Here is a 24,343-nt window from a genome sequence, read left to right as displayed (position 1 = left end):
ATATATATCCCCCCAGACACCCCTCCAAACCGTCTACAGATTTAAGATTTGAAAGCAGGGAGATATACCAAAAGCAAGGAGTTCCTTTTGAGAGTCTGCAGCAGTAGAGGTGCACAGTTGTACTTTTGGTACGTGCATGTATCTTCTGGGATTAAAGTCCTCTCTGGGGAGGACGCACCCTTTATTCTGTGGCCTTTACGAATGTGTTAAAAAAAGAAAGAAGATTCTTATCCTAAAATTGTTTCCCCTTTCCTTTAAAGCACAATGAAATCTGCTTCCCCCCCCCCTTTAGGATTCATCTGAAAGGCAGAACATAATTATCTTGGTGAAAAGAGTTGTATAATACTTCCTTTTTGATCTTTGTACAAGTATGTCTCAATCACTGAATGAGTGTTTCATGAAAGTGTAGTAACTGGGAAGGAGCTCTGCACCTACTTTTGCGGTGGGCAAGGGTGGAAGCTTCTCTTTTTGTCTGAGCAGGGCAGCCTGTTGAGACTGCAGCCCTTTGCAGGTCTGGCTCCACCTTGGTTGAAGTTGCTTTGTGTTCCTGTTTCCGATCTAAGAGCTTTCAGCTGTTGGGCTAGTAGAAGCAGGGCAACCCCATTTCCAGTGATGGGCGTCTTTCCATTTTGTCCTCTCATCTTGCTTCTGTCACTATTTTTTTCTATTGTGACTGGTGCTGATTCTGCATGTTTTTGTTTTTTTTACCTTGCTCCCCTGTGTCCACAGTGCTTTTGTAGCCATGTAAGTCTGTGAAAGGCTGCAGTTTGGGGAGTAGAGGTGGTAATACCATGTTGGAAGTAAATTCACTTGTTTTAAAATAGATTACGGGGGTGGGCATCTTTGGAAGCAATACAGGGGAGGTGATATTCTCTGCACTTTGGACCTTTTCTCTAAAGTAAGCAATTTTTTTTAAATATATATATATATATATATAAACTTGGATCAGAGTTTACTCTAGTGCCATAATCAGGAACCAAGAAAGGGGCTATGGATGGACCTCTTACTCTGCAAACAAGTAAACCCTATAAGTTTCTATAGAGTTCTTTAAGTAAACCCTATAAATATTGTACTGTGGGAATTTTTTGGCATTTTGTGGGCCCTGGAAGTAGAATATGTGGGCCAGTCTGTCTGTCCCTCCCCAACCCACTTCTGATGCCTTTCCTGCTCCCCTGAACCTAAATGCACCCTAGGCTGAGGCAGGGAGGTACGCTGTTCCAGAAAAGGGATGGGGCAGTGGGTAGAACTGGACAAACACTTCCGCTTAAGGGCAGGAAAGCAAGAGGGGTAAAATAACCCTAACCCTAACCCAAACCTAGCCAAAATTGGCTGTAAATAGATAAAGTCTTGGACCTATCATCATAAGGTTTTGTACCCCATATACTTGGTTTAGTTCTTAGTGACTGTAGTAGTGCAGGTGGAGGCTCACATGACTTTTTTCCACATTTAAACCTCACAAAACACTGTCCATAGAAAGCCAGTTTGCTAGCTGAGCTTCCTTCTTAATGGGTGGTCACTCCCCCCCTTTTTTAAATAGAGGACCAGTCCATGTGAGCCCCTCCTAAATATGAAATGGTATGGCCCAGATAAGGTTTCCCACTCAGTCTCTTAGAACTAGGCCTTTGAGTGTGGCAAGGGCTTCTGTTGGTTCCAGTGGTGACCTGTTGGAGGACTGAAGGATCCCCCCCCCCCCCGGGTTTTAATAAAGCAAATAAAATTAGGCGACCTTGGAGTCCTCATACTGAATGGTTATTTCATAGTTGGCAAATGCACAGGGAGCAGAACCAGGCCCATATTTGGGCCGCCTGGGAGTAGTGTTGACTGTGCAGAATACCCCCCAACATGCCGGGAATTGTGTTGAATTTGATTTTTGCCAAGTGGGAGGCATTTTTTTACTCCCCTTCCCTTGGTAAGAGCAGCAGTCAAAACATATTTCTTTCTTTTAATTTGTACACTTTTCTGTATTTTTAAGTTTGACAAAAAACCTCCATTGCATTTTGCAATTGTCTTTGATGGGAGGTTGTTTACATGGTGATGTGTTAAGAGCACCTACATGGTGTGGTGGATTTTTCTACGGGAGGGGTGGCTAACCCTTGATCCAGGGGCCTGATGTACTCCACCAAGTAAAATTTTCTTCCCCTGCCTCAAAACTCCAGCAATGTTGGTAGTGGTGGCAAAAGAGTAAAATAAAGTAGGCACAATGTCCTGCATGCTTGCATGCAAGTATATGTGCTATAGTGCAGTGTTTTTCAACCACTGTTCCGCGGCACACTAGTGTGCCGCGAGATGTTGCCTGGTGTGCCGTGACTTAAAAAGTGGGCAGCGAAGAGAGTGTGACAAAAACCCACCCCGGGATCTGCTCAAAGGACCAGCTGTGCCTCCCTCCACTGTGACGAGATTGAATGGAGTGGGAGAGGAGACGGCAAGCCGCTCGGAGCAGGGAGCCGCCGCTCAGCCAAGCCCGCGCGCCAAGGGCGCTATAAATAGGCGAAAAACCCGCCCCCCCAGCCAGCCAGTGAGCGAGGCCTGCCTGCTCGGCGTGCCCGATTTGCAGCGGGCAGGCAGGGACCCCTGTTGCCTGCTGGCTGTGCGCAACAAGACGGGCTTTCGCCGAGCGAGGCGGCGCTGACTCAGCCTGGGCCGAAGGAAGCGCAGGGCAATGGCGCTCAGCACCCCCCGAGAGGCAGCTGGGCCTGCCCGAGCCCCCGAGCCCGGCGGCGCCGCCGCCACGGCAGCACCAGGCGGAGGACGAGGCCGACCTCGACCCCGACCCGCAGCAGCAGCTGAGCGGCCTGGAGCCCGACGCCGGCGAGGGGATCCCGCTGCACTCGCCGTGGACCTTCTGGCTCGACAAGTAAGTGCGGAGCTGCCGGCACACCAGGTGGGGAAGGCGAGCGGCAGCGGGAGGAGGAGGAGGAGCTTGCGGCCTGGAGCTCGCCTCTCCTGCGCCGGTAGGGTGGTAAAAGGCGCGCTTGAATGAGGCGGCAGCGACGGGGGTGGGCAGCGTAGGACTGGCCTTTGTTCGCCGCCGCCTCCTCTCCTGCTCTGCTCGCTCCTTCCCCGTCCCCACGGCGAATTAATTCCCTTCTCCGCCGAGGGCAACGAAAAGGGGGGGTCTGTTCTCCAGCCCCACAGATTGCTTCACTATGCTTAAGTATTTTATAATTTTTCATATTTCTGTTTACTTACTATTTCATAATAAAGTAATTATAAAATACTTTCTTTGTGTTTATTTGATTCCTATTCAAGAGAATTACTTTATATATAGTCAATATAGGCACAGAGTTAAATTTTTTAACATTTTCTAATGGTGGTGTGCCTCGAGATTTTTTTCATGTAACAAGTGTGCCTTTGCCCAAAAAAGGTTGAAAAACACTGCTATAGTGTGGGGTGCCACACCCACTACTTCTTTGCAGCCTCCTGGAGGGTCCCAAAAAACATTAGCCTCTCCTGCTTCTAAACTAAAGTGGCAAAGGAAGATTATTATAATCTCAGGGGAGTTGGATGGATTAATGCCCCACCCCTTCGAAAAGCTGCTGTGATGGTTTTGCAGTGGTATGTTACTTATGTCAGTTCATCTGCTATACGACCAACCCTTATGAAAATGCTTGGAGCCTTATCAGTGGATTGTATATAGAGTAGCCAATCCCTTGTGCTGGTTAAATGATGAGCGGTTTGTGGCATGTGTTTTTCCTGGTGAGGTCCTATGCATATCTCAAGTACAAATAACCACTTTGGGCTGAAATCTCATTCCATTCTTTATCTTGACTTTGTTTTTTAAAGTGCAATGATACTCTGAATTATTATTTTTGTTTCCAGTCTTTAGTACACAGAATCTGTAGGGAGCTCCGTTGAACGGATCTGAAGAAGCTGTAGTGACCACCTTTAAAACAGATGCAAACATGATCTGAACATGGGGTGTGTAGGGCCAACAGGAAATCTTCGACAGCCACAAGAAGTTAGGATTTGCCTGTCCATGTCTTCTCTAAATGGGGAAAAATTCCAAGCGATCTCTGATATCTGTGCCTGCTGTTTCAATATGGAGTTTGAATGTATTTGTGTACATTAAAACAGGTTTCAATTTTGCACTGTAATAAGTCTTTGAAGTGTAATTAAAGTTTTTATTATTTATTTGACCCTTTTCCTGGTGAATCTTCTTTTGCTTATGATGTGGAAACAAATGACCTTTTACGCTCAACAGGGATGGAATGCACATATATTAAGTAAAATAGAAACATTGCCACCCGGCCCCACCCCCACTCACCTCTCCCCCTCCACCTCTCTCTCCCTTTTCTTCCTAATGTCTCAACAAATGAAACTGATCTGTAAAAAATGTTACTGGGGGGGGGGGGGAGAGAGAGACATTGCACATACTTTTGTAAACAAAGAAAATCTTTTTTAAAAATACATTAAAAAAAACGGGGATGGAATGCTCCAAAATCAGGAGTGGGTAAATATTTGGCCCTCCAGATGTTGTTGAACTGACAACACCAATCAACCTTGGTCAGCATAGCCTATGGTCAAGGGTGGTTGGCGATGACGTCCAAGAACATCTTGGCAGACATATGTTCCCTGTTCCAGCTTTAAAACAATGGCTTTCTGATTGCTTCTGTGCTAGCCTGGGGAATTGGAAGATTCTTGGGCACTGAAAAGATGGCCTGTGGATGAGCAGAATTCACCACAAGACAAGTTTGCTCTTCAGTGATCATTCCCTACTAGAGCAGCTGGAGATGAAAATGAGGTATTTTTTAGCATAACTGCCGTTTATATGGGGGCGGGGTGAGGTCAGACAAACCTCTCCAGCTTCTTGTGTGACTTGTGTGTGCACACTCCCTCACCCTTTGCCCTGTGTACAGGTTCCATGGGGGTCCTGGGGCAGCTGAGTCAGTTAATTTACTGAGGCACGGTGCCAATCCAAGATCTCTGGCTCTTGCTCTCCATCATTCCTTTGCAATGTTGAGATTTCCCACTCACTCTCTTTTGTCAGTTTGCTGTTTGGAGAAACCCATAAACAGAACCTGAGTGCAATAGCACCCTCCCCACCTGCAATTCCTAGCAGCTGGTATTCAAAAGGCATACTGCCTAGAACAGTGGAGATAGACCCAAGCCATTCAGAGCCTTATCCTCCCATAAATTGCCCCACTTCACTTTTAAAACCATCATAGGCAGGGCCTACTTTTAGCTGGCCATTCCAGCCAGCCGCTGAAAGGTCAATTTTACAACTTTTAGTTACAGGCACCTGAATAATCTCCATGTCCCTTTCTCTTGCCGTTCCTTTTTTCCGTTTGGGCCGTTCACGGTTATATGACTATGTCTTGGCTTTTAATCTCCTGTATTCCTTAGAAAAGTTGTAGGTGCTTTTAAAGAATTTTAAAGAAGAAATAATAATACTGTATAGTCAAGTTGCCAGGCAGCCCTACTCACGCCAATCAGTGATGCCATATACAACTGGCCAGTAGGGGGCGTCATTGTACTTCGCTCTACATTAAATGTTTTTCATTGGACAAACAGGGAAGCCGCGTCCAATTAAATAAAATCTTAGGTCCTACCGCCTCTTCGGTGACCGCATATCACGTGGGTGGGGCCGAGCGTATAAAACTGCCTCGTTCCACCAATCGGAAGCAGCGTAGGCATCAGTGGGCGGGGCTATTGAGGTGTTTGGATTTGTGGCGGGCCCAAAATGGCGGCTGAGGGAGTGCGTACCGCTGACGGGGAGAAAGAGGCCGCCGACGCTGCTGTTGCTGCTGCTGAGCCTCCAAGCAACCCCAGCCGGGAGCAGCTCCTGGACTACATCGTCGACGTTTCCTTGCAGAAGATTGCGGAAGCGGGCAGGTAAAAAGCAGCTTGGCGAAAGGGGGGGAGAGGGAGGCAATTCTCGCGATAGTTGGCTTGCTGTTATGAGGAGGAGGAAGCCTCGCGAGATCTAGTGAGGAAGGTCCCACGAGAGTAGTTTACGCGGAATTCACTAACTCTTGAAGTTGTCTGGGGCTGATGGGAATTGTAGTCAGCCTGGAGGGAGCCTGGCTGTGGAAAGACTGAAGGATGCTCTGACCAGAAAAGAGGCTGGGATGCCCTAAAGCAAGTCGAGCAGAAGGCCTCTTCCAGTGCTCTTTGACTTATGTAAAAGATAGCAACAACAAACTGTTGCCATATCACAAGAATATATCAAAGCTGTTTACAACGGTAAAAATAAAGCATGAAATAAAAGCACGAACAGTAACCCATTGTGGGTGGTGTACTCTCCATAGGCCTGGTGGAATATAAAAGATTTCAGCATTTATTAAAAACCTGGCACAGAGGGCACCTCCCTGGAATGTTTTTTGTTCACAGGATGAGATACAGCAGAAAGGTTAGTGTTAGATGAGTACAATGGTATGGTGTGTGTTTTTGATTTAGAAAAATGGAAATGTTTCCAATATAAACACCGTAAACGTTTAAAGCATATTAATCTGTAATATTAAATCATGCAACATCAGCTATATCCTGCTTGGATAAACATGAAAACAAAAAGTTTACATGTCAGAAAATGAGGTATCTTTCTTGACTAAAATCCTATTTAAGCAGCGAAGGAAGGAGAGGACAAAAAGGAGCAAGAATATATAGAAATGAATACAGTGGTACCTCAGATTACATACGCTTCAGGTTACATACTTCGCTAACCCAGAAATAACGCTTCAGGTTAAGAACTTTGCTTCAGGATAAGAATAGAAATTGTGCTCTAGCGGCGCAGCGGCAGCGCGAGGTCCCATTAGCTAAAGTGGTGCTTCAGGTTAAGAACAGTTTCAGGTTAAGAACGGACCTCTGGAACGAATTAAGTTCTTAACCCGAGGTACCACTGTGCAGTGGTACCTCGACTTACGGCGTTAATGCGTTCCGAAGGCGCCCTCGTAGGTCGAAATTTTCGTAACTCGAAAGGCGCTATCTCCGGAGGGAAAAAAATTCATAGGTCAAGAAAACCGCATTAAAAAACTCGTAGGTGGAGGTATCGTGCCGCCTCTTTCTCTTCGTGGGTCGAAAAATTCGGAAGCGGCGGCCATTTTTTTTCTCCCGGAAGTGATTTGGAGGTCGAAAACGACGTACGTTGAGGAGCTCGTGAGTCGAGGTCCCACTGTACTTGATTATGCACCCTAGTAGTGCATAGGTAATAGAAACATTGTGCAGGGTTTTAACAATGTTGATGGCATTTTCTTTCTCTACCCATAGCTACCATAGGTTTGCGAAGTGTTACAGTCGTCTTTACAAAGTGCAACCTGAACTCACCAAGTGTGTTTACAATCAGTTTATCTCCCACCTACAAGCCTCCTTTCGGGTAAGGGCCAAAGAAAAGCACAAAACCCTTCCTTATAGGTCCCAGTGCAGCCTGCAGTTCTTGTTTTTCAGAAAAGGGTGCAGATTTCTCATTTTAAATAAATAGTAAACCTGGAAGGGTTGAACTCTTCATTCACCAGCTTGATGGTTCAGCATATGTGATGTGACTTGACTGCAACATAGTAAATAGCAACTGATATTACTGTGGAAACAGGAGACCTGTGTATGTGCGAAGTCCAGTGAGAGAATGGTAATGAAGTTCATATTCATGCCACATTATCTGCTACAGGGAAGGAGACCTTGTTGTGAAAAGTTGTTAAACGTTATTGATTATTGCATACCTCTTGCAGTCTTGGCCTTAGATATGTCAAAGTGCCTTTACTGTTTGATGTGGGATTATTTGTTGGCTGTACTTAAAAGACTGCAATTTGTCCCTAATTTTTTAAGAATGTTAAATCAAATCTATTTCAAAGCTACAGACACAACTAGAATAAATAGTTTGGATTTGGGTCCTGCGTCTGTGTCCAATGCACGAACCTTCGGCAGTATGGCTCAGCGAGGCATCAGTTGTTACAGGTGTGACGATTAGAACTCAACAGTACATCCTCAGGTTATATGCAGAGATTGTGTGTCTTGGTTTTTTTGTGCAGGAGGAGATCCAGGATCTGAAGGAAGAAGGGAATATCAGTGTGCTCTTTAAATCACTAGATGAACTTGCGGAAGAAGCAAAGAAAAGGGTTACACCTGCATGGTAAGGAGTGACTCCCTTGGCATAAGAACTGCCTGGCTGGATTGACTCTGAGGTCTGTCCTGTCGGGCAGCCTCTTTTCACAGCAGCCATTTAGATAGAGCTGGGAAGGAGAGGGAGAGGGCAACTTTACACACACATCCTCTGCCTTCAACCTTTGGTTGTTTGGGATCTGGTAGACGGCCTCTATACGCATTTCACACATGACACCTAGAGATCATGGAATCATTGAATTGTAGAGTTGGAAGTGACCAAAAGGTCATCTACCCTAACCCCATTCATTGCAGGAATCTCTAAACAAAAGCCCCCATCCAATAGGAAACCATACCAGACCCTGCTTAGCTTTGCAAATGTGCTAGCAATTTTATTGCTGCTCCACTGATGGGGACTGAGCAACTAGGAACCTCCTGCATGAAAAGTTAGGCTGCGGTCCCTTCTGCGAGAAGGCACAGACCACCCGTTGCAGCACCAGTGTTTTGCCAGTACTTCTGCAGCAGTGTGCAGATGTTGCACATACCAACAGGCACATTCTAAAAGCTGGTGACTTAAATGCTTTCCTATATTGCCTGCCTCTAAGCTCATTCATTGTTTCTCTAATGCAGACCGAGGGCCATTCCCCCTTCTGTGAAGCATTTGAGGGCTACATGCCTATGTTGGGCAGGGCCAGAGGTAAAAGCATGCAGAGGAACAAATGTAAAATTTACATTTGTCCAATAGGCTTGTTCTACACACAGCCCTCTCTGTCCTCCATCCAGGCAAGGAAGGGGTGTTCAAGGACATTTTCTGGCAAAAGCACTTGAGGGGAATGACAAGCAGGGCTGGTGAGGCGTGTACCCTGAGGGGGGTCTTGAGGGCCAGATAGTGAGTCCCAGGAGGGAGAGGGTACATTTGGCCTCTGGGCCTGAGATTGCCCACCCCTCTTGTAACGCCTTCATTGAATTCAGGCGTCCCAGTGGAATCCCAGAGGAAGACGTCCACAGTGCTGTTGTGCCGTACCTTCTGAAGCAGCGCAGATTCCTACAAAAGGCCATAAAAGAAAAGGAAGAGGTGAACTCACGGTTGGCTGAAGCAGTGCTGGCTGGTCGAAAGAGAATTGCAGACCTGCAGGAGAAGATCAGAAAGAGCAAGGAAGAGTGGCAGGTGAGTGGAGCCTCGCAGGTGGCATGCCCATCTGTGCATTGGGATAATTTGCCTGGAAGGAGAAGAGAAATTTACCCTCCTCCCCACACTTGTCTTCAAACACTGGTGAGAAACATTCAGTCAGGTCAAATCCTTGCTGAATGAATTTGTTGTTCTCAGTTGGCTTAATGGGCAAAAGAAGGAGCCAACCAAGACTTCTCCAGGAAAGGAGTCGTGGAATTGAGTCTCACAACCTGAATTCTCTGACCAAAAATTCTCTATCACACGTCCCTGCCAATTGTACCACTAAAGGCAATGGGACACAAAGCGAGGCCTGAGAGGGGCATCAGGTTCACGGGAGATGAGATGATCCTTTAAGAATCACAGTCCCACATTACGTAGGGCCACTGTGGCAAGGGGAGTCTTCATGAGTAATCCTGTATACAGGACTCATTCTCCAAATGCGGATCTTTTGTAACCAAAATAGTACCATCCACACATAAAGATGGAGGCAACTGGCTGGCTTGGAGCAGAAAATACAAAGGTGTCAGTTCTTAAAGTTGCACATCTTACGATATTGCTAAGTTACAAATTTTCAGAGGGAAAAAGAAACCATAATGAGAACAGAGCATGCTTAGTGTGTCATGGAACACAGAATGATCTTGGGGAGGAGGAAGAAATGGGTGGAGTGGAGTGTCCTGGAAAGGGGCTTAGCTGGCTGGCTGGAAGACTGCACTTACACACTGCAACATTTTGTTGTGGGTTTGCTTGTAAAAGAAGAATCTGGTCATAGCATCTTGTACCAGCTCAAGTTTTTGAACATTTAAAGGATCACCCTGCTGGGGAGGACCAAAACCACAAAACTGCCCTCAGACCCTTCCCAGAACCTAGAAGGAAGCATTTTTACCCTGCTAACTTACATAAGATCAGTAAAAAGGTAGCCCTTGCCCACGGACTTACAATCTAACAGAGGCAACCCAAATGAGAAAGAGGTATGTTGAAAGACTGCTCTTGCTAGCATTTAATGATTTTTCCATCTTCCCTTCCAGGCAGTTGCTCAAGAAGGTCAACAGATCATGAGCAGCCTTGATGAGCTTTAGTGAGAAAGCAAAGCCTTGCTGGCTCCTCACGAATGGAGCCCCAACTGAAAAGATGCTTTGGAAGGCTAGGATCCCAGGCCAGGACTTGTATAAGCTCTGAGGTGGAATTCCCTGAAGAACTAACAGGCCACAAGTCTACTGCAGTGTGAGACTCACTGGTTTCCAATTCTTGCAGAGTGTTGCTTTCACAATCCTGCCGCTGGGCTATTAAAAAAAAGTATTTGCTGTTTGTTTGGGACCTGGACTATATGACCACACCCTGGACTGTGCAAGGGGGGGGGGGCTTTTTGCAGTTGCTTGAACCTTCCTTTTCCCTTGGTCAAGGTGCATTTGAGCCCTTGGAAGGTCACTTCCCACTGCAATATTCTCCCAGATTTTATTACTTCTCAGTCATTCTCTTTTCTTTCTGTAAGTTGCTTCCCTGCTTCTGTTCCTCCCTACTTAACACTTCTCAAAAACTCCATCTACGTATTGTCCACCATGAAGCTCAGCCACTGGTGAGTCAGTGGTAAGGTTGCCACAAAACAGCCCATGTTCACAGCAGAATCATCGGGGTGTTTGGGGGGTGACCTAAGCAGCAGCACCTCCCCTTTCTTAGTTTGAAGGAAGCAAACATTTGTTAGTTACTGATGTATAAAGCTAGTACAACCAAATCTCTCCTGAAATACTCTTCGTGTGTGTGTGTGTGTGTGTGTGTGTGTGTGACTTTTGAAGCAGATTAGAACTGCATTAAAGTATTGCTACAATTTCTGCCTTGCATTTCTTTAACTCAGATATTGCCATCTGCCCAAGCTGGAGTTGCAATGAATTCTGCAACGTATTTCTGCTGTGACTGAGCTGAGTCTTCCCCGTCGCTCAGAGTGCTTGGCAAGATGGACCTTTAGCCTGATCCAGCTGGGCTTTGCATAGGTTGAGTTGTAGCAGCAGTCAGAGTGCGTAGAAATCTGCTTTTTGCGCCACCCATTTTCTTCTGGGGAAATTCTTGGTTGCCAGCCCCCTGCAATGTGAATGTGCTGGGTATGCTTGGGGCATACTTTGCTTACCAGTGGGCTAAAAGCGAGGCCCATTTGAATGGAATGTGTGTGCTAAATAGGACCCACAATGCACTGCAACAGGCAGGACTTCCGTGGCAGAACTGATCGTTTCCTCAATAACGCATCCATATAGAAAGGGTTTCTCAGAGCGATGGAATACCAGTCCCCTGAAGCTAGAGAAGGAGGGTGTGTCTCTATTGTACATGTCAGCATCTGCTCCCAATTAGAGACAATGTTTGTGTTTGGATGTAAAGTCGACCCAGTTACCCATATTTTTCTTGTATAAACATGGGTTCCTTGATTACACTGTAAATATAGAGCGGGATGCCAAGCGGTGCTTGTTGTTTGGCTTGCGCCACGTTCCCTGTGGCCAACAGTGGCCAGCGTGGGATGTCTAGGAGAGGTCTTGGCTGCCTTGAGTTCAGCCTCATCCTTTTCCAGATGCAGTTCCAGGAGCCTGGGAGCAACTGGGAACTCAGGAGCCAGCACGTAGGATGTGAGGAGTGCTGAAAACTTAAAGTTTCCTGTAGAGTGCCACAAACTTGGAGTCATGTCATTGCAAACAAACTGCAGGGCAACCGGTTCCCTGCTGGCTGGTATTCCATCTCATGCTGGCTTGTTTATAGGCAGGGCTCTTGGCTCCTCACTACTGCTAAAATTTTGCCTCCAGGCCAGGCATATTTGGCACCAAAGATAGCTGAATTTTGTGACATGTATACGGTATGCAAACTAATATATTTTCCCTATAACTTGTATTTGCTAGTCAGGGGGAGGGGGGACGGCAGCAGATATCTTCCCCCCCCCCCCAGCAACAATACCCAGTGATCCCCCCTGGCTTCTGAGATTTTAGTAAGCACATTTCAAGGGTCCATTCTAGCCATAACATCTAGAAAACAGATGGGGAACTTGCAGTCCTTATGATGCTGCTGGACTACAACTCCCATCATCCTCAACCAACATGCTGAATTGTCAGGGATGATAGGAGTTGTAGTCACCAACATCTGGAGGGTCACAAGCTCCCTGTGCCTGGTTTAGAAGCTTGATATTTAGAATTTCAGGCATCTGTTCTAAGCATAAGGTCTAGCTGTACTTATTGAGGCGTAAGCAGAATGCAGTTGTTACCTCTCTGGGTGAGGAGATGGGCCTACTGGCAAATCTGCTTAAGACAAGCTGCTGCCTCTTGGCTTCAATGCACAGGCAATCCTTTCTGCATTTTGGGGATAATACTGATCTTATGGGCCTCTTGAAATGCTTGTGGTGAAATGTAGGAAGCATACCATTTGTGCATCTCGCTCATTGTTGCAGCATCCCTCCAGAGTTCCCCACAGGGCTCTCTCCTGGAGATGCCAGGAATTGAACCTGGAACCTTCTGCATGCAAAGCAGGTGCTCTGCCGCTAAGCTATGGCCCTTCTCATGGTGGGATGTGAAGTGTTTTCAGCATTCTGAAGCACTGCATAAATGCAAAAACTGTTTTTAGGGGGTTAGAATTCCATGCTGTTTGCCCCATCCCAGTGCGACAGTGCCTGGTTTTGGAGCAGAATAGGGGTGGCCTTCCACAGCCCCAAAACAACATTAATCCAGTACAACGTGGCACTGGAGAGAGAGAGAGAGAGAGCATGCTTTCTTGGCATGGTTCTCTTCCCAAGCATCTGCTAGTGATTTGCATCCAGGGCAATTGAGGGCAAAATACCCCGTCCCATTTCCTCCCCCCAGATTTGGAGGCCATCCTGGGGCTTTGGAGCTCAGCAATGTGGCCTGCTGTGATCAGATGAGGGAAAAGAAGGAGCCAAGGGCAAATTAAATCTTTTGAGTTTCTCTTTGGCCCTGAACACATCCGCATGGAAAGGAAAGCCCCACAAATCTCTGCAGTTTGTGGGTAAATTACAGGCTTACAGGCTGTTTCCTCCTATACCTCTGGTTGCCAGTTGCTCTTGGCCCAGAGCCAGATCTCCTTTCTTCAGGGGCAGATTTCTTTTAAGGGTGAGGCACAGTCCTTACATGGAAAGGACTACCATATCGCAAAAGAGCATGGAAAACAGAGATGACTGCCTGCTGTTGTTGCCCCTTGACTTTATGTAGGTAGCCCTCCTAAACCAACTCCTGGATCCTCCAACCATCTATCCCAGGCATTGAATGTGGTCCTCCAAGCATTTCTTTCCAGCCTCCTGGACTCCCCAGACAATGCCCATCACTTGCCCCTGCTCTACATTCTCCTTAAGTGCTTTTTTTGTTTTTGCCTGGCTGGGATGTGCTCTTAACGACTGCAGCCTCCTGTTGTCTCACCTTCATTCCCTCACATCCACCCAGCGCTCTGCTGCCAAAATTATTCACCTCCTTGTTACTTTAATGATGCCATACCCTCCCCACCCCTTAATTCCTTACACTGGTTTTGTGCCTTCTCCTGGAACCTTTGGAACCCTCTGTGCCTCCCTATCTCTGTGTTTATTTCTAGAGAGGTCCCATCCTGTGACCCTCACTCATCTATTGCCACCACCCTCTGTCACTGAAAATCCCTTGTTCCCTCAAATGACTCCACCCATTTCCTCTCACTACCTCTTATGCCTGGAACACCCTTCTGGAACATCTTTGTGTGACCACCTCCCTTATTTCCTTTCAAAGTCCCTCCAAATTCACCTTTTCCAGGAAGCCTTTGGATCATCCACACCTTGGTCCCTAACTAACCCTTTGGCTAATCCAAAGTACATGCAATTGAAACAGCCACATATGCCTCCCCTGCTTACTTGTGTGCCTCCCTTCTCCCCTTCCTCTGTTGGTTGTTTCTTGTGTCTGTTTTATATTGTAAGCCCCTTGGGGCAAGGACCTGGCCTTCCTGTTATTTGTAAAGTACCATGGTGCTCTATCAATTAAGAAGAATAGAATCAGATTATAGGAAGTTACATGAATAGAAACATCCAAATGCTTTGGCACCATTTTATCTCCCAAACTAATTGTCTCTTGCTTATATCTGCCTTGCAACAGCCCTTAAAGATCAAGAAGTAGAGACTGAGACAGTGAGAGTGGTATGTCTAAATCCACCTTCTGTGCAGTGCTCAGATTGCAGAGAGGAAGAGGGGCTCAAACCCACAAGCCTTACTTCTCCCAATTTTAGTGAAACCATACCTCTAACCATATCTTGTAAAACCTACAGCTTAAGCAGGAGACTGGCTTCACTGCCATTCACGAACTCTTAGTTCATAGCAGGGGCAAAATTCAGAATGGGGACTTTCCTGATACATTACACTGTCTCTTAACGAAAAACCTTTTATGGGAATAATAATTGGAGGCATGTGAATTGATGACCAAAGCAACAGCTGAAGAGGAGCGTTGCTGCTTGCACCTGAGCTGCTGCAGCACACCAGGCGGTCAAATCTTCGATCCACACACTGCATTTAAAGCTTATTCAGCGTAAAACAGACAGAGGATCATCTAGTCCAACTCCCTGCGATACAGGAATATGTAGCTGTCCCTTATGGGGATCGAACCTGCAACCTGGGTGGTTTCAGCACTGCATTCTAACCAACTGAGCTATCCAGGCTGACTTCCCCCAAGGAATCCTGGGTTCTGTAGTTTATTATGGGAATGGTATATATATGAGGGAGGAAACTACACTTCCCAGGATTCTTTGGAAGGGAGTCAAGCACTTTAAATGTGTTTCGAATATGCTTTCCAGTATATATTGTGTCCCCAGTCTGCTTTGATTTGAAACCTGAGCCACCCAACAGCATGAAATCTAGGTAGCTGCCTTTCTTCCTGAGCTTTGGGTCCCCAAAACACCCCAACTCCCAGTGCTGCAAAAGCATCACAGCTTCCCAGTCTGACTGTGGCGTCCATCCTGCCCTGCCCCTTCCTTGCAGGCCAGTGAGCTTGCCTTCTCCAGATGATGTCCCTGCCCCCAAACCACAATTACTGCTTGGACTTGGCAGCCTTCCTGCCCAGCAGATGGGCTCCAAAATAGACCTGGCTTCCTGCCCCTTCTGTGGTTAGAGCGAGGAGGAAGGAGGAGGTCCTGTGGGCTGTCCCTCCTGCCAGAACACTATAAATCAGGAGCAGAGACCCAGGTGGGCACTGGAAGAAGCAACTGGAGGAAGGAAGCAAGCATCTCCAGACCTGCAGAGAACATCTCCCCACTAGCAAACGGCATCAATCAAGATGAACAAGTTGATTCTGGTGAGCTTCCTGGCAGTGGCCACGCTCTGCCTTTGCCAAGCAGGTAAGTGGCCAAACCATCTCTGGGTTATGATTCTCTATGTGGCCGCAGATGGGGTTGCAGGTGCCATCGAAATCCAGTCTTCTCAATGCACCTACATGTGAGCGAAGCTAAATATTTAGACAAGGAATCACAGTTTTTAAGATTGTGGGTATTTCCAGGGTTTGCCAGCTTTTTTAAAAAACAAAAAGAATACCCTTCAGGACCCAGAAATGCCAACATCACTTCACATTCATTTCTGCCTTCAGAGCTGACCCACTGTTTCTCTTCCCCCCCCCCACTCCCTCCATGCCAGTGGTGGTGTAGTGTTTAGAGTGTCGGACTAGGACCTGGGAGAACAGGGCTCAAATCCCCACTCAGCCATGAAGCCCCCAGGTGACTTTGGGTCAGCCACTGCCTCTCAGCCTAACCTACCTCACAGGGTTGTTGGGCAGAAGTGTGTACACTCCCTCAAGCTCTTTGGAGGAAAGGTAGGGTATAAATGAAACAGATAAAGGTTACTATCATTCCTGACCCTTCCCTCGGTTGCAGTTTCAGCAGGCATAGCCTCTGTATTTACCAGGCTTATTCTGGTCACGAGGGCTAGCAGGATTACGGTACATTGCTACAATGAAAGCAGAGGTTCTTAGGAAGTGCTCAGGCCCCAACTGCACCCTTGGGTGACAGGCATTACCACCGTTCCCTGATGCCTCACTTGGCCAAGGGGCAAGTAGCTGAGATCCAGCGCTGAGGGCCTTCTGTTGGTTCCCTCACTGCGAGAAGCAAAACTACAGGGAACCAGGCAGAGGGCCTTCTCGGTAGTGGCGCCCGCCCTGTGGAACGCCCTCCCATCAGAAGTCACGGGAATAAACAACTACCTGACATTCAGAAAATACCTGAAGGCAGCCCTGTTTAGGGAAGTTTTTTAACTGTGATATTTTAAATGTATTTTAATGTTTGGTGGTAGCCGCCCAGAGTGGCTGGGGAGACCCAGCCAGATGGGCGGGGTACAAATAATAAATTATTATTATTATTATTATTATTATTATTATTTTGCTCATTGCAGTTGCCCTTCTTCTCCTTTTCCAGATGACTCTGCCAACTCCAACAGTGCCAACGACTCACCCAGCTCTGAAGGTCAGTTTATCTCCACTTTTATTCCTTTCTTTCTTTCTTTTAATTTTTAGATAATTGCTTTGAAGAGACTTATATCTGTAGAAGTGACCTAGGTTTGCAAACTTGGAAAATTTGAGGGGGGATAGAGGGAAGGCAGGAGAGCTGTAGCTGAGTGGTGATGTGTTTTGCACGCAGAAGGTCTCGAGTTCAGTTGCCCACATCTTCAACTAGAGCTGGGTGGGGGGAGGCTATCAAAAGCCCTGGAGAGGCACTGCTTATCAGTGTAGACCAGAGCTTTCCAAACTGTGTGTCATGACACATTAATGTGTCGGCTGCAGTGTGTCGCACAAACACTCCCTGCACTCCTTCCAGGGCTGGAAAGGGATTAGTTTAACCTCCTGTTCACTAGTAAAACTGAATTACTGTGTCGTGAAATGATGCATGTCCAAAAAGTGTGTCCCAACTTGAAAAGTTTGGAAAGCTCTGGTGTAGACAATACTGAGTTAGATGGACCACAGCAGCTTCTTATGTTTCTAAAAGTATGGAAATCTCTCTTTTCCCTTTCTGTTCCACAATGAGGGCTAGAATCACGTTGCTTTTCAAAATGAAAACTGGGACTGTCAGGATCCTTGGTTTCGCTCCTGAGCCACAAGCCCTACTGATGGCATGGAGGAGGCATATAGGGAGAACTTCTCCTTTAGAGGCAGCACTGTTGATAAAATATGCGTCTTTTCCTCCTGCAGCTTTCGTCTCCAGGCGCGTCAGTGCTCAAGTAGTGAAGAGACACAAGAGGAACTATAACAGGTAAAGATAAATGCGCAACTTGTCAGGAGCTAGAATTCTGGGGTGGGGGTGGGCTCCCTAGTGGCTTTGAGGATGCCTCCAGGGGGTCCCAAACATTGGACGGAGGAGAATAGTTACCCAGATAATGTCAGCACAGGGCTCTGTAAAGAAGCTGTTACTCTCTCTGCTGTAAGGATTGGCTGGGTGACCGAGAAACAGAACCCAGTGGAAGAGTATGCAAATGAAGGGGTGGGGCTATGCAGATTGGAGAGGACTTAATGGTGGGAGATGGAACAAGGGGTAGATTTACAGTAGCTCCTATCCCTACAGTGTCTGCTCACCTTGCAGCTCTTTGCTTTCTCTGACACAATTGTTCCTATTCACTTGTGGGGGGGGTGTGTAACCTTGCAATTAATGCAAAATCTCCCCCCCCCGCCCCGCCCTGGCATCTAGTGGAGGGGAATAAATTCATTTCCATTTGTGCTTAAAAGTGGACCTACTTTCTGAAACACAGCTGTCCTTTGAAATGTGCACTTCTTCTAATTTTGCAATGCAGTCCTCCAGCCAATTAGTTAATGAATTAATTTCATTAATTAGAATTTATAGGCTGCTTGTTTTTAAGGGGAGGGGACCCTCAAAGCAGCTTACCAAACAAATAAAAACAACAAAATTACAAATAAAAAAATAGTTAAATCCAGCTATTCAAAACAATGTAAAATCTATGCTAAGCAAAAAAACAGATTAAAAGACATGTCAATGTTTTACATATCTGGGGAGGCTTGTCCGAAGAATAATGTTTGTAGCAGGTGCTGAAAAGAGTACAGTGGATGCACCTGCCTGAAGTCAAAATAGGCAGGGAGTTCCAGAGTGTGGTGTAATGTGTACAAAATGCATATACAACTAGAGGTACTAGGGTAAAAGTGTGCATAATCATTACGTTATGTTTTTTGCAAATGTACACTGGGCAAAATTAGGAGAAATTTTACAATGAACGTTGAAGATTTTTAATGGGGATTTTTGCATGAAGAAATGTGTATCTTGTTGCTAGTTAAATGTTTTGTATACGTGGATGTCCTTTGGCATACTGAGAACATTTTGATATAGCCCCCAAATGGCTGCTAAATGCTCCAACCATGGCTGCTGTCCCTGGCAGGTTCTACAACGCCCGTGCTGCCGCAACCCCAGACCCCCTGGAGCCCCTGAGAGAGGCTTGTGAGCTGAACCCCGACTGCGATGAGCTGGCCGACCACATCGGCTTCCAAGAAGCTTACAGGAGATTCTATGGGCCAGTATAGAGACCCTGCTCAAATTCAGCACAGAGTGTGCGACAGAAAAGAGGAGAGTCCCGCTCAGAGACCAGCATCTGGGAGGAGGGATCTACTCGCTTTGGTGCTACGCAGTCCTTGTCTCTTAAAATCCACAGCAGGATCCATGCCTTGAAATACCCTGAACAGATACTGCTTGTAACTACTGTGCCTTTGCTTCCAGGCTGCCTCTGTAATATGCTTGCTTTAAAAATTGGTGTTCTATGAAGAAAATATTAAAGAATAATTTAAAAACATGAGCACACTTCTTTTCTTTCACTGAGCTACGCACATGATATGCTTTTTTGGTGCAACGTGGTGCTGTCCTATGCGGTTCTGTAGCTTTCCCCAACCTGGTGAGCTGCAGAATTTTGGACTACAACTCCCAACAGCCCCAGCACTGTACACCGGGGCTGATGGGAGCTGAGGTACAAAACATCTGCAGGCCCCAAGTTTGGGGGGAGTTGTATGCTGCACTGAGATATTCTGGTGGTGGTAATGGTTGGATGAGAGATGGAGGAGGCTGCCACTGGCTGACTGGTTTACGTAGATCAGGGGTCAGCAAACTTTTTCAGCAGGGGGCCGGTCCACTGTCCCTCAGACCTTGTGGGGGGGCTGGACTATATCTTGAAGAAGAAGAAAAAATGAACAAATTCCTATGCCCCACAAATAACCCAGAGATGCATTTTCAATAAAAGCACACATTCTACTCATGTAAAAACACCAGGCAGGCCACACAAATAACCCAGAGGTGCATTTTAAATAAAAGGACACATTCTACTCATGTAAAAACACGCTGATTCTTGGAACATCCGCAGGCCGCATTTAGAAGGTGATTGGGCCACATCCGGCCCCCGGGCCTTAGTTTGGGGACCCCTGACATAGGTATTAAATAAGGGCATAAATACAGCCTGAGCATAGAATGGAGAGGCTCACAGCATCTGGATTCCCATAGATTATGTTTCCCCACTGGGTTTCCAGGGAAGCCCCAAATCAGAGATTTGGGTCCAGCACAGAACAGACATGCCTCTGTGTGTGCAGCTTCCAGGATCAGCCAAAACTCACCCAAACACAGCCCTGCTTGGCCTTTTGTTCTGTCCTTGGATGACATGGCAGCCAGCCAGGTAAGGTGGGAAAAGACCCAACCATTTGTCTCTATGGCAAGAGAGATAACTTTTTAAAGATGCTGATGATGGGTATGTATCTAAGGCCATTACCTTAACAAAGGAAATGGTTTGCTTTGGGGGTTCTGGTTTTCTTTTATACATTCTAGCTTCATGTAAGCCTGGAAGGGATGCATGGGTATAATCTAGACTGACCCCCTTTCTATAACAATCTAATACACTGATGCCAGCACTTAGCATTGTGGTTTGTGGGTGGTCAAAGCACAGCATAAACAATTAATTGTTCAGATTTTTACTCCAAAGATAGGCAACCTTTTTTCTTCAATTTCCCTTCTGGGTAGCCTAGCAGGGGCTGAATTCTGCTGATGGGTGGAGCCAGAGTTCAGATGATAGGCAGAGAAAGAATCAAAAGTGTTCCCCGTTTCCGTATAGCGACTGTTTTTCACCATGGTCATATGAGAATTCACAATCCTATGCAGGTCTACTCAGAAATCAGTCCCATTAGGTTTCATGGAGTTACTCTCAAGCCAGTAGAGGGTTGCTAGAAAGTTTGTCTTCTGACTTTAGGGTACTATGCACACACGTGCACGCACACACACACACACACACACACACACACACTAGAAACCTACCAGTTTGTTCTCTCATACAGCCAGTGGCGTAGCAAGGTCAGGTGGTACCCAGTGCAGAAAATTTCTTGTCACTTCCCACCCCCCACTGAAATTATTAAAAGAAGGAAAAATAAGAAACTCACAGTTGCAAGTGTTATTTTCTGCTTTCTTTACTTAACATTGTGAGTATAAGCACTTAAAACTTTCCCCCCTAACTTTCTCTGCAATTTTTTTTAATGCTTTATTGGTTTTAAAAACTATGCAACCTAAGTAATCATCAGAAAAAAATATTTAAAAAATAAACATTGATTCCAAAGTTGGTGCTTGTTGTATGTAACAATTTGTAGTTCCACATGACCTCCGGTCCCCCCATTGTGGTTCCCAGATTGTTGTTGTTTGTCGTTCAGTCGTGTCCGACTCTTCGTGACCCCATGGACCAGAGCACGCCAGGCACCCCTATCCTCCACTGCCTCCCGCAGTTTGGCCAAACTCATGCCAGTCGCTTCGAGAACACTGTCCAACCATCACATCCTCTGTCGTCCCCTTCTCCTTGTGCCCTCCATCTTTCCCAACCTCAGGGTCTTTTCCAGGGAGTCTTCTCTTCTCATGAGGTGGCCAAAGTACTGGAGCCTCAACTTCAGGATCTGTCCTTCCAGTGAGCACTCAGGGCTGATTTCTTTAAGGATGGATATGTTTGATCTTTTTGCAGTTCATGGGACTCTCAAGAGTCTCCTCCAGCACCATTGTGGTTCCCAGATTACATTCTTCAACTGCACACTAAACTTTGTCTCCTCTAGGTTATTTCATTTACATTAATTTTATGAGATTCTCCCATTACACGCAGAAAGTCAATCCAGACCTGCCAACAGATTTAATTTTTTGCACTTCTCTTTTAAATAAACTCTGTAAACGTCCCACTCTCTGTTAAATTTTTCATCAGTAACATCTTGGAACCTCTGCAAATTTTGAAAGCACGTCATCAAAATCAATTCCTCTCGCTACTTTGTTTTCAATTGACAAGATGGCTAAGCCAGAGAGCCGAGCTTGACTCATAGTGGGCCCAAGATAACTCTTGATTAATTTTAGTTTTGGAAAAACTCCTCTCACATGATGCTGCAGAAATACATAACGTTAACAAGATTCTTAAGGCTAAAATCAGATTTGGTACAGAATCTGAAAGTTCGTATTCAACAACAAACTCTAAAAATCTTAAAGAAGACCATTTCAGAGAATCTTCTTTTGAAACTTTGGCAGCTTGTAGATGACTTCTTAGTTGTGGAATCTCTCTAAGGATACCATCTTCAGAAAGCTCATCGTAGTTTACGACTTAAGTTTTGTGTTAACTGTGGAAATTTGTCTTCTGAAGTTGTGATCAGATTATTGGGCTCGAGGACTGCAAACTGAGCTGATATACTTTTCATGTCTTTGCATTGAGTGTCGATTTCTTGATAAAACCTGTCAATGCACTCCAACATTGATATTTTCAATTCTTTATTCAATGTGAGTGGTTCATCTTGAGCCTTTTCTCCAGGCACCATTTTCTTCTTTCTGATGGTGGTTCTTTCCACTAAAGCACTCTTCACAAGTGTCCGTTGCAAACTGCTGTCTCCACAATCTCATTTCTTTTGTCTTTCAAAAAGATCTTCAGACCCCTACGCCCCACCCTTCCTACACCACTGCATCTAAGAGCCTGCTCAAAATATCCCTTCAATTCCTTTTTTCTGTTTCTGCAAGAGTCTGGCTAACTTGATCAATAGTTTTGTTAGCAATTAGACTTGTTCATAACGTTTTCCATCTTTGAAAACAAGTTAAATGATGCCCAGAGTTTTCATGACTTTGAACTTTGAATTTTTTTTTTTATTTTTACGGTCACAGACCAACTTACTAAATCAACAATACAAAAATAATACATTAAAATTTGCACAGCAAAAACCATACACATATATATACGTATACATCAGCATTTAAAATATATAGATTAGAATTGGGGCATTAAAATATGGCCTAAAAATTGTCATTTAGGGTCCTATTCATAGCGATAACACCACTTGTTCTCTGAGTTTTATGGCTGCTACACAGTATTTAGCTACTTTCAGGGTAATCTCAGGGTCCATATATTCTACAAGGCATTTAAGGCATAGGAATTCATTTAAAGGATTTTGTATGACTGGGGAAATGATGACTTTGAACTTTCGGATGAAGTTTCCACCAAGATTGAAAACCAGTCATAAACTTTGATGGATTACCACTCAGTTTTTTATCAGTGCCAAAGAGCCTACAATAAAAACAGTACCTAAGCTTTGTTTTTTTGTAGAGTAGGCCATCCATGTTCTCAGTATTTTCTCACCATTTGGTAGACTAATATAGAACCAATCAGATGTTAGTTGGCGGCTGGAACCTTTTATTTTATCACCTGATCTTGTAACTGTGGCAAATGGACCTTCTTTGTTTTGATACGCTTCACTACCTCTTTTAATTAAATCAACTCTCATACTTTCTGGAACAGGAAAAGGCCAATCAGATATGTCATTATACAAAATATTACTACTTATTTGTTTCCCTTCTGATCCATCATCTCCTTCTGATTTTTCTTCTTCACTTTCTCTTTGCTCTTTAGTAAGAAGTTCAGCGCCTACTAGCCTTTCCTGGTTATCTGTTTCAGTTTGTGTTGTTCCTCACCTTCGAAACTGCTGTCAGAATCAGAGAGGACTCTGTTTTCTTCAAAATCAAGTTCATCCTGACCTTTTGATGTTAATGCTGAACTGGAAAGCGTGACATATTTCAGCAACGATCTGGCCAGAGGCTGCAGTTCCAAAGCTTTGACTTTCTGTTTTTTTCCTTTGCTGCGCTCCGCTTGGGTGGTTCCATTTCATAGTTGGGTACCTGAAATATGAAAACGGAGTATATGTTGCTTTGCTTTGAAAAAATAAATGCAAAAATAATAATAATAGCAATGGGTCATGTAATTTAAGTCACAGTGCAGCTGTAAATTTCTTGGCTGAATGGGATCCCCATTGTTCAGTGTCAAGGTCCAGCTCCGAGGGCCTCACTGCAAGAAGTGAGGTTACAGGGAACCAGGCAGAGGGCCTTCTCGGTAGTGGCACCCGCCCTGTGGAACGCCCTCCCATCAGATGTCAAGGCAATAAGCAACTATCTTACTTTTAGAAGACATCTGAAGGCAGCCCTGTTTAGGGAAGTTTTTAATGTTTAATTTGTGTTTTTAATATTCAGTTGGGAGCTGCCCAGAGTGGCTGGGAAAACACAGTCAGATGGGCGGGGTATAAGTAATAAATTATTATTATTATTATTATTATTAGAATTAGAATTAGAATTCTGGTCTCTCAGGTCCTAGCCCATCACACTAAGCACTCCTGGAGCATACTTTTGTTTAGATGTAGACTCCTAGAGTGAGCTCCAGCCAAGCCACAGTGGTAATGGCTGTAAAATGGAACAAAGTACCCTTGCATGTAGTGTGCAGCAGAAAACTCAGGGCAGGGATGCTGCAGCCTATTGTAGCACCTTATCTGAAGAGCACACCTGCCTTAAACATGCATTTCCAAAACCCATCCCAGCAAGATTACAGATCCCAGTTACTATTTCCACCCCACCCACCCCCTTTGAATTTGCTTCTACATTCAGGTGCCTATTCTGTACAGTTAAGTGTTAGTGCAGTTGTTGAAACCCAGTGGGATTGGGAAGAGGTTTTTCCTCAAGTATGAGTTGCACAGACATACAACTGACTTGCTCAATTATTGCACACCCCAAGACTTGTGGAGTATTCTGCTCACAACGTTGCACTTTCATTTTTACTGCTTCACACTTAGCTACTTATGCAGATCTATTCCACTCCAAAAAAATCTATTCATTGAACCTCTTGGAACTTAGCATTTGAGAAGTAAAGAGTTGGTT

The 24,343-nt window shown here is 45.4% G+C and overlaps 2 protein-coding genes and 1 long non-coding RNA gene across 3 annotated transcripts; all 3 read left to right on the top strand.

Annotated features, from left to right (window-relative positions):
- The first annotated feature begins 10 nt into the window (after positions 1 to 10).
- LOC117061438 lies at positions 11 to 4,136 on the top strand. The gene is made up of 2 exons (XR_004428092.1): positions 11 to 203; positions 3,820 to 4,136. It is a non-coding gene; the product is annotated as an uncharacterized LOC117061438 (long non-coding RNA).
- Positions 4,137 to 5,665: 1,529 nt separating this feature from the next.
- On the top strand, positions 5,666 to 10,548 carry PMF1 (polyamine modulated factor 1). The gene is made up of 5 exons (XM_033174266.1): positions 5,666 to 5,832; positions 7,204 to 7,309; positions 7,959 to 8,059; positions 9,001 to 9,196; positions 10,225 to 10,548. Exons 1-5 carry the CDS (start codon positions 5,681 to 5,683, stop codon positions 10,273 to 10,275), a joined length of 606 nt encoding a protein of 201 aa, XP_033030157.1. The 5' UTR covers positions 5,666 to 5,680; the 3' UTR covers positions 10,276 to 10,548.
- A 4,811-nt stretch (positions 10,549 to 15,359) lies between these two features.
- BGLAP (bone gamma-carboxyglutamate protein) lies at positions 15,360 to 18,956 on the top strand. Its single transcript, XM_033174685.1, has 4 exons — positions 15,360 to 15,520; positions 16,586 to 16,633; positions 17,356 to 17,416; positions 18,549 to 18,956. The coding sequence occupies exons 1-4, from the start codon at positions 15,460 to 15,462 to the stop codon at positions 18,688 to 18,690; spliced, it is 312 nt and encodes a 103-aa protein (XP_033030576.1). The 5' UTR covers positions 15,360 to 15,459; the 3' UTR covers positions 18,691 to 18,956.
- Positions 18,957 to 24,343: the final 5,387 nt, after the last annotated feature.

This window comes from Lacerta agilis, chromosome 17, assembly GCF_009819535.1.
Source record: "Lacerta agilis isolate rLacAgi1 chromosome 17, rLacAgi1.pri, whole genome shotgun sequence".
NCBI classification, from domain to species: domain Eukaryota; kingdom Metazoa; phylum Chordata; class Lepidosauria; order Squamata; family Lacertidae; genus Lacerta; species Lacerta agilis.
Note: the sequence above shows the minus strand (reverse complement) of the source record. Positions and strands in the feature narration are given on the sequence as shown.

Coding starts and splice junctions, on each gene's coding strand:
- PMF1 (XM_033174266.1), top strand. CDS start 5,681: ATGGCGGCTGAGGGAGTGCGTACCGCTGACGGGGAGAAAGAGGCCGCC. Junction 5,833..7,203: donor AAGATTGCGGAAGCGGGCAG/GTAAAAAGCAGC, acceptor CTCTACCCATAG/CTACCATAGGTTTGCGAAGT. Junction 8,060..9,000: donor AAAAGGGTTACACCTGCATG/GTAAGGAGTGAC, acceptor CATTGAATTCAG/GCGTCCCAGTGGAATCCCAG.
- BGLAP (XM_033174685.1), top strand. CDS start 15,460: ATGAACAAGTTGATTCTGGTGAGCTTCCTGGCAGTGGCCACGCTCTGC. Junction 16,634..17,355: donor CGACTCACCCAGCTCTGAAG/GTCAGTTTATCT, acceptor TTCCTCCTGCAG/CTTTCGTCTCCAGGCGCGTC. Junction 17,417..18,548: donor CACAAGAGGAACTATAACAG/GTAAAGATAAAT, acceptor TGTCCCTGGCAG/GTTCTACAACGCCCGTGCTG.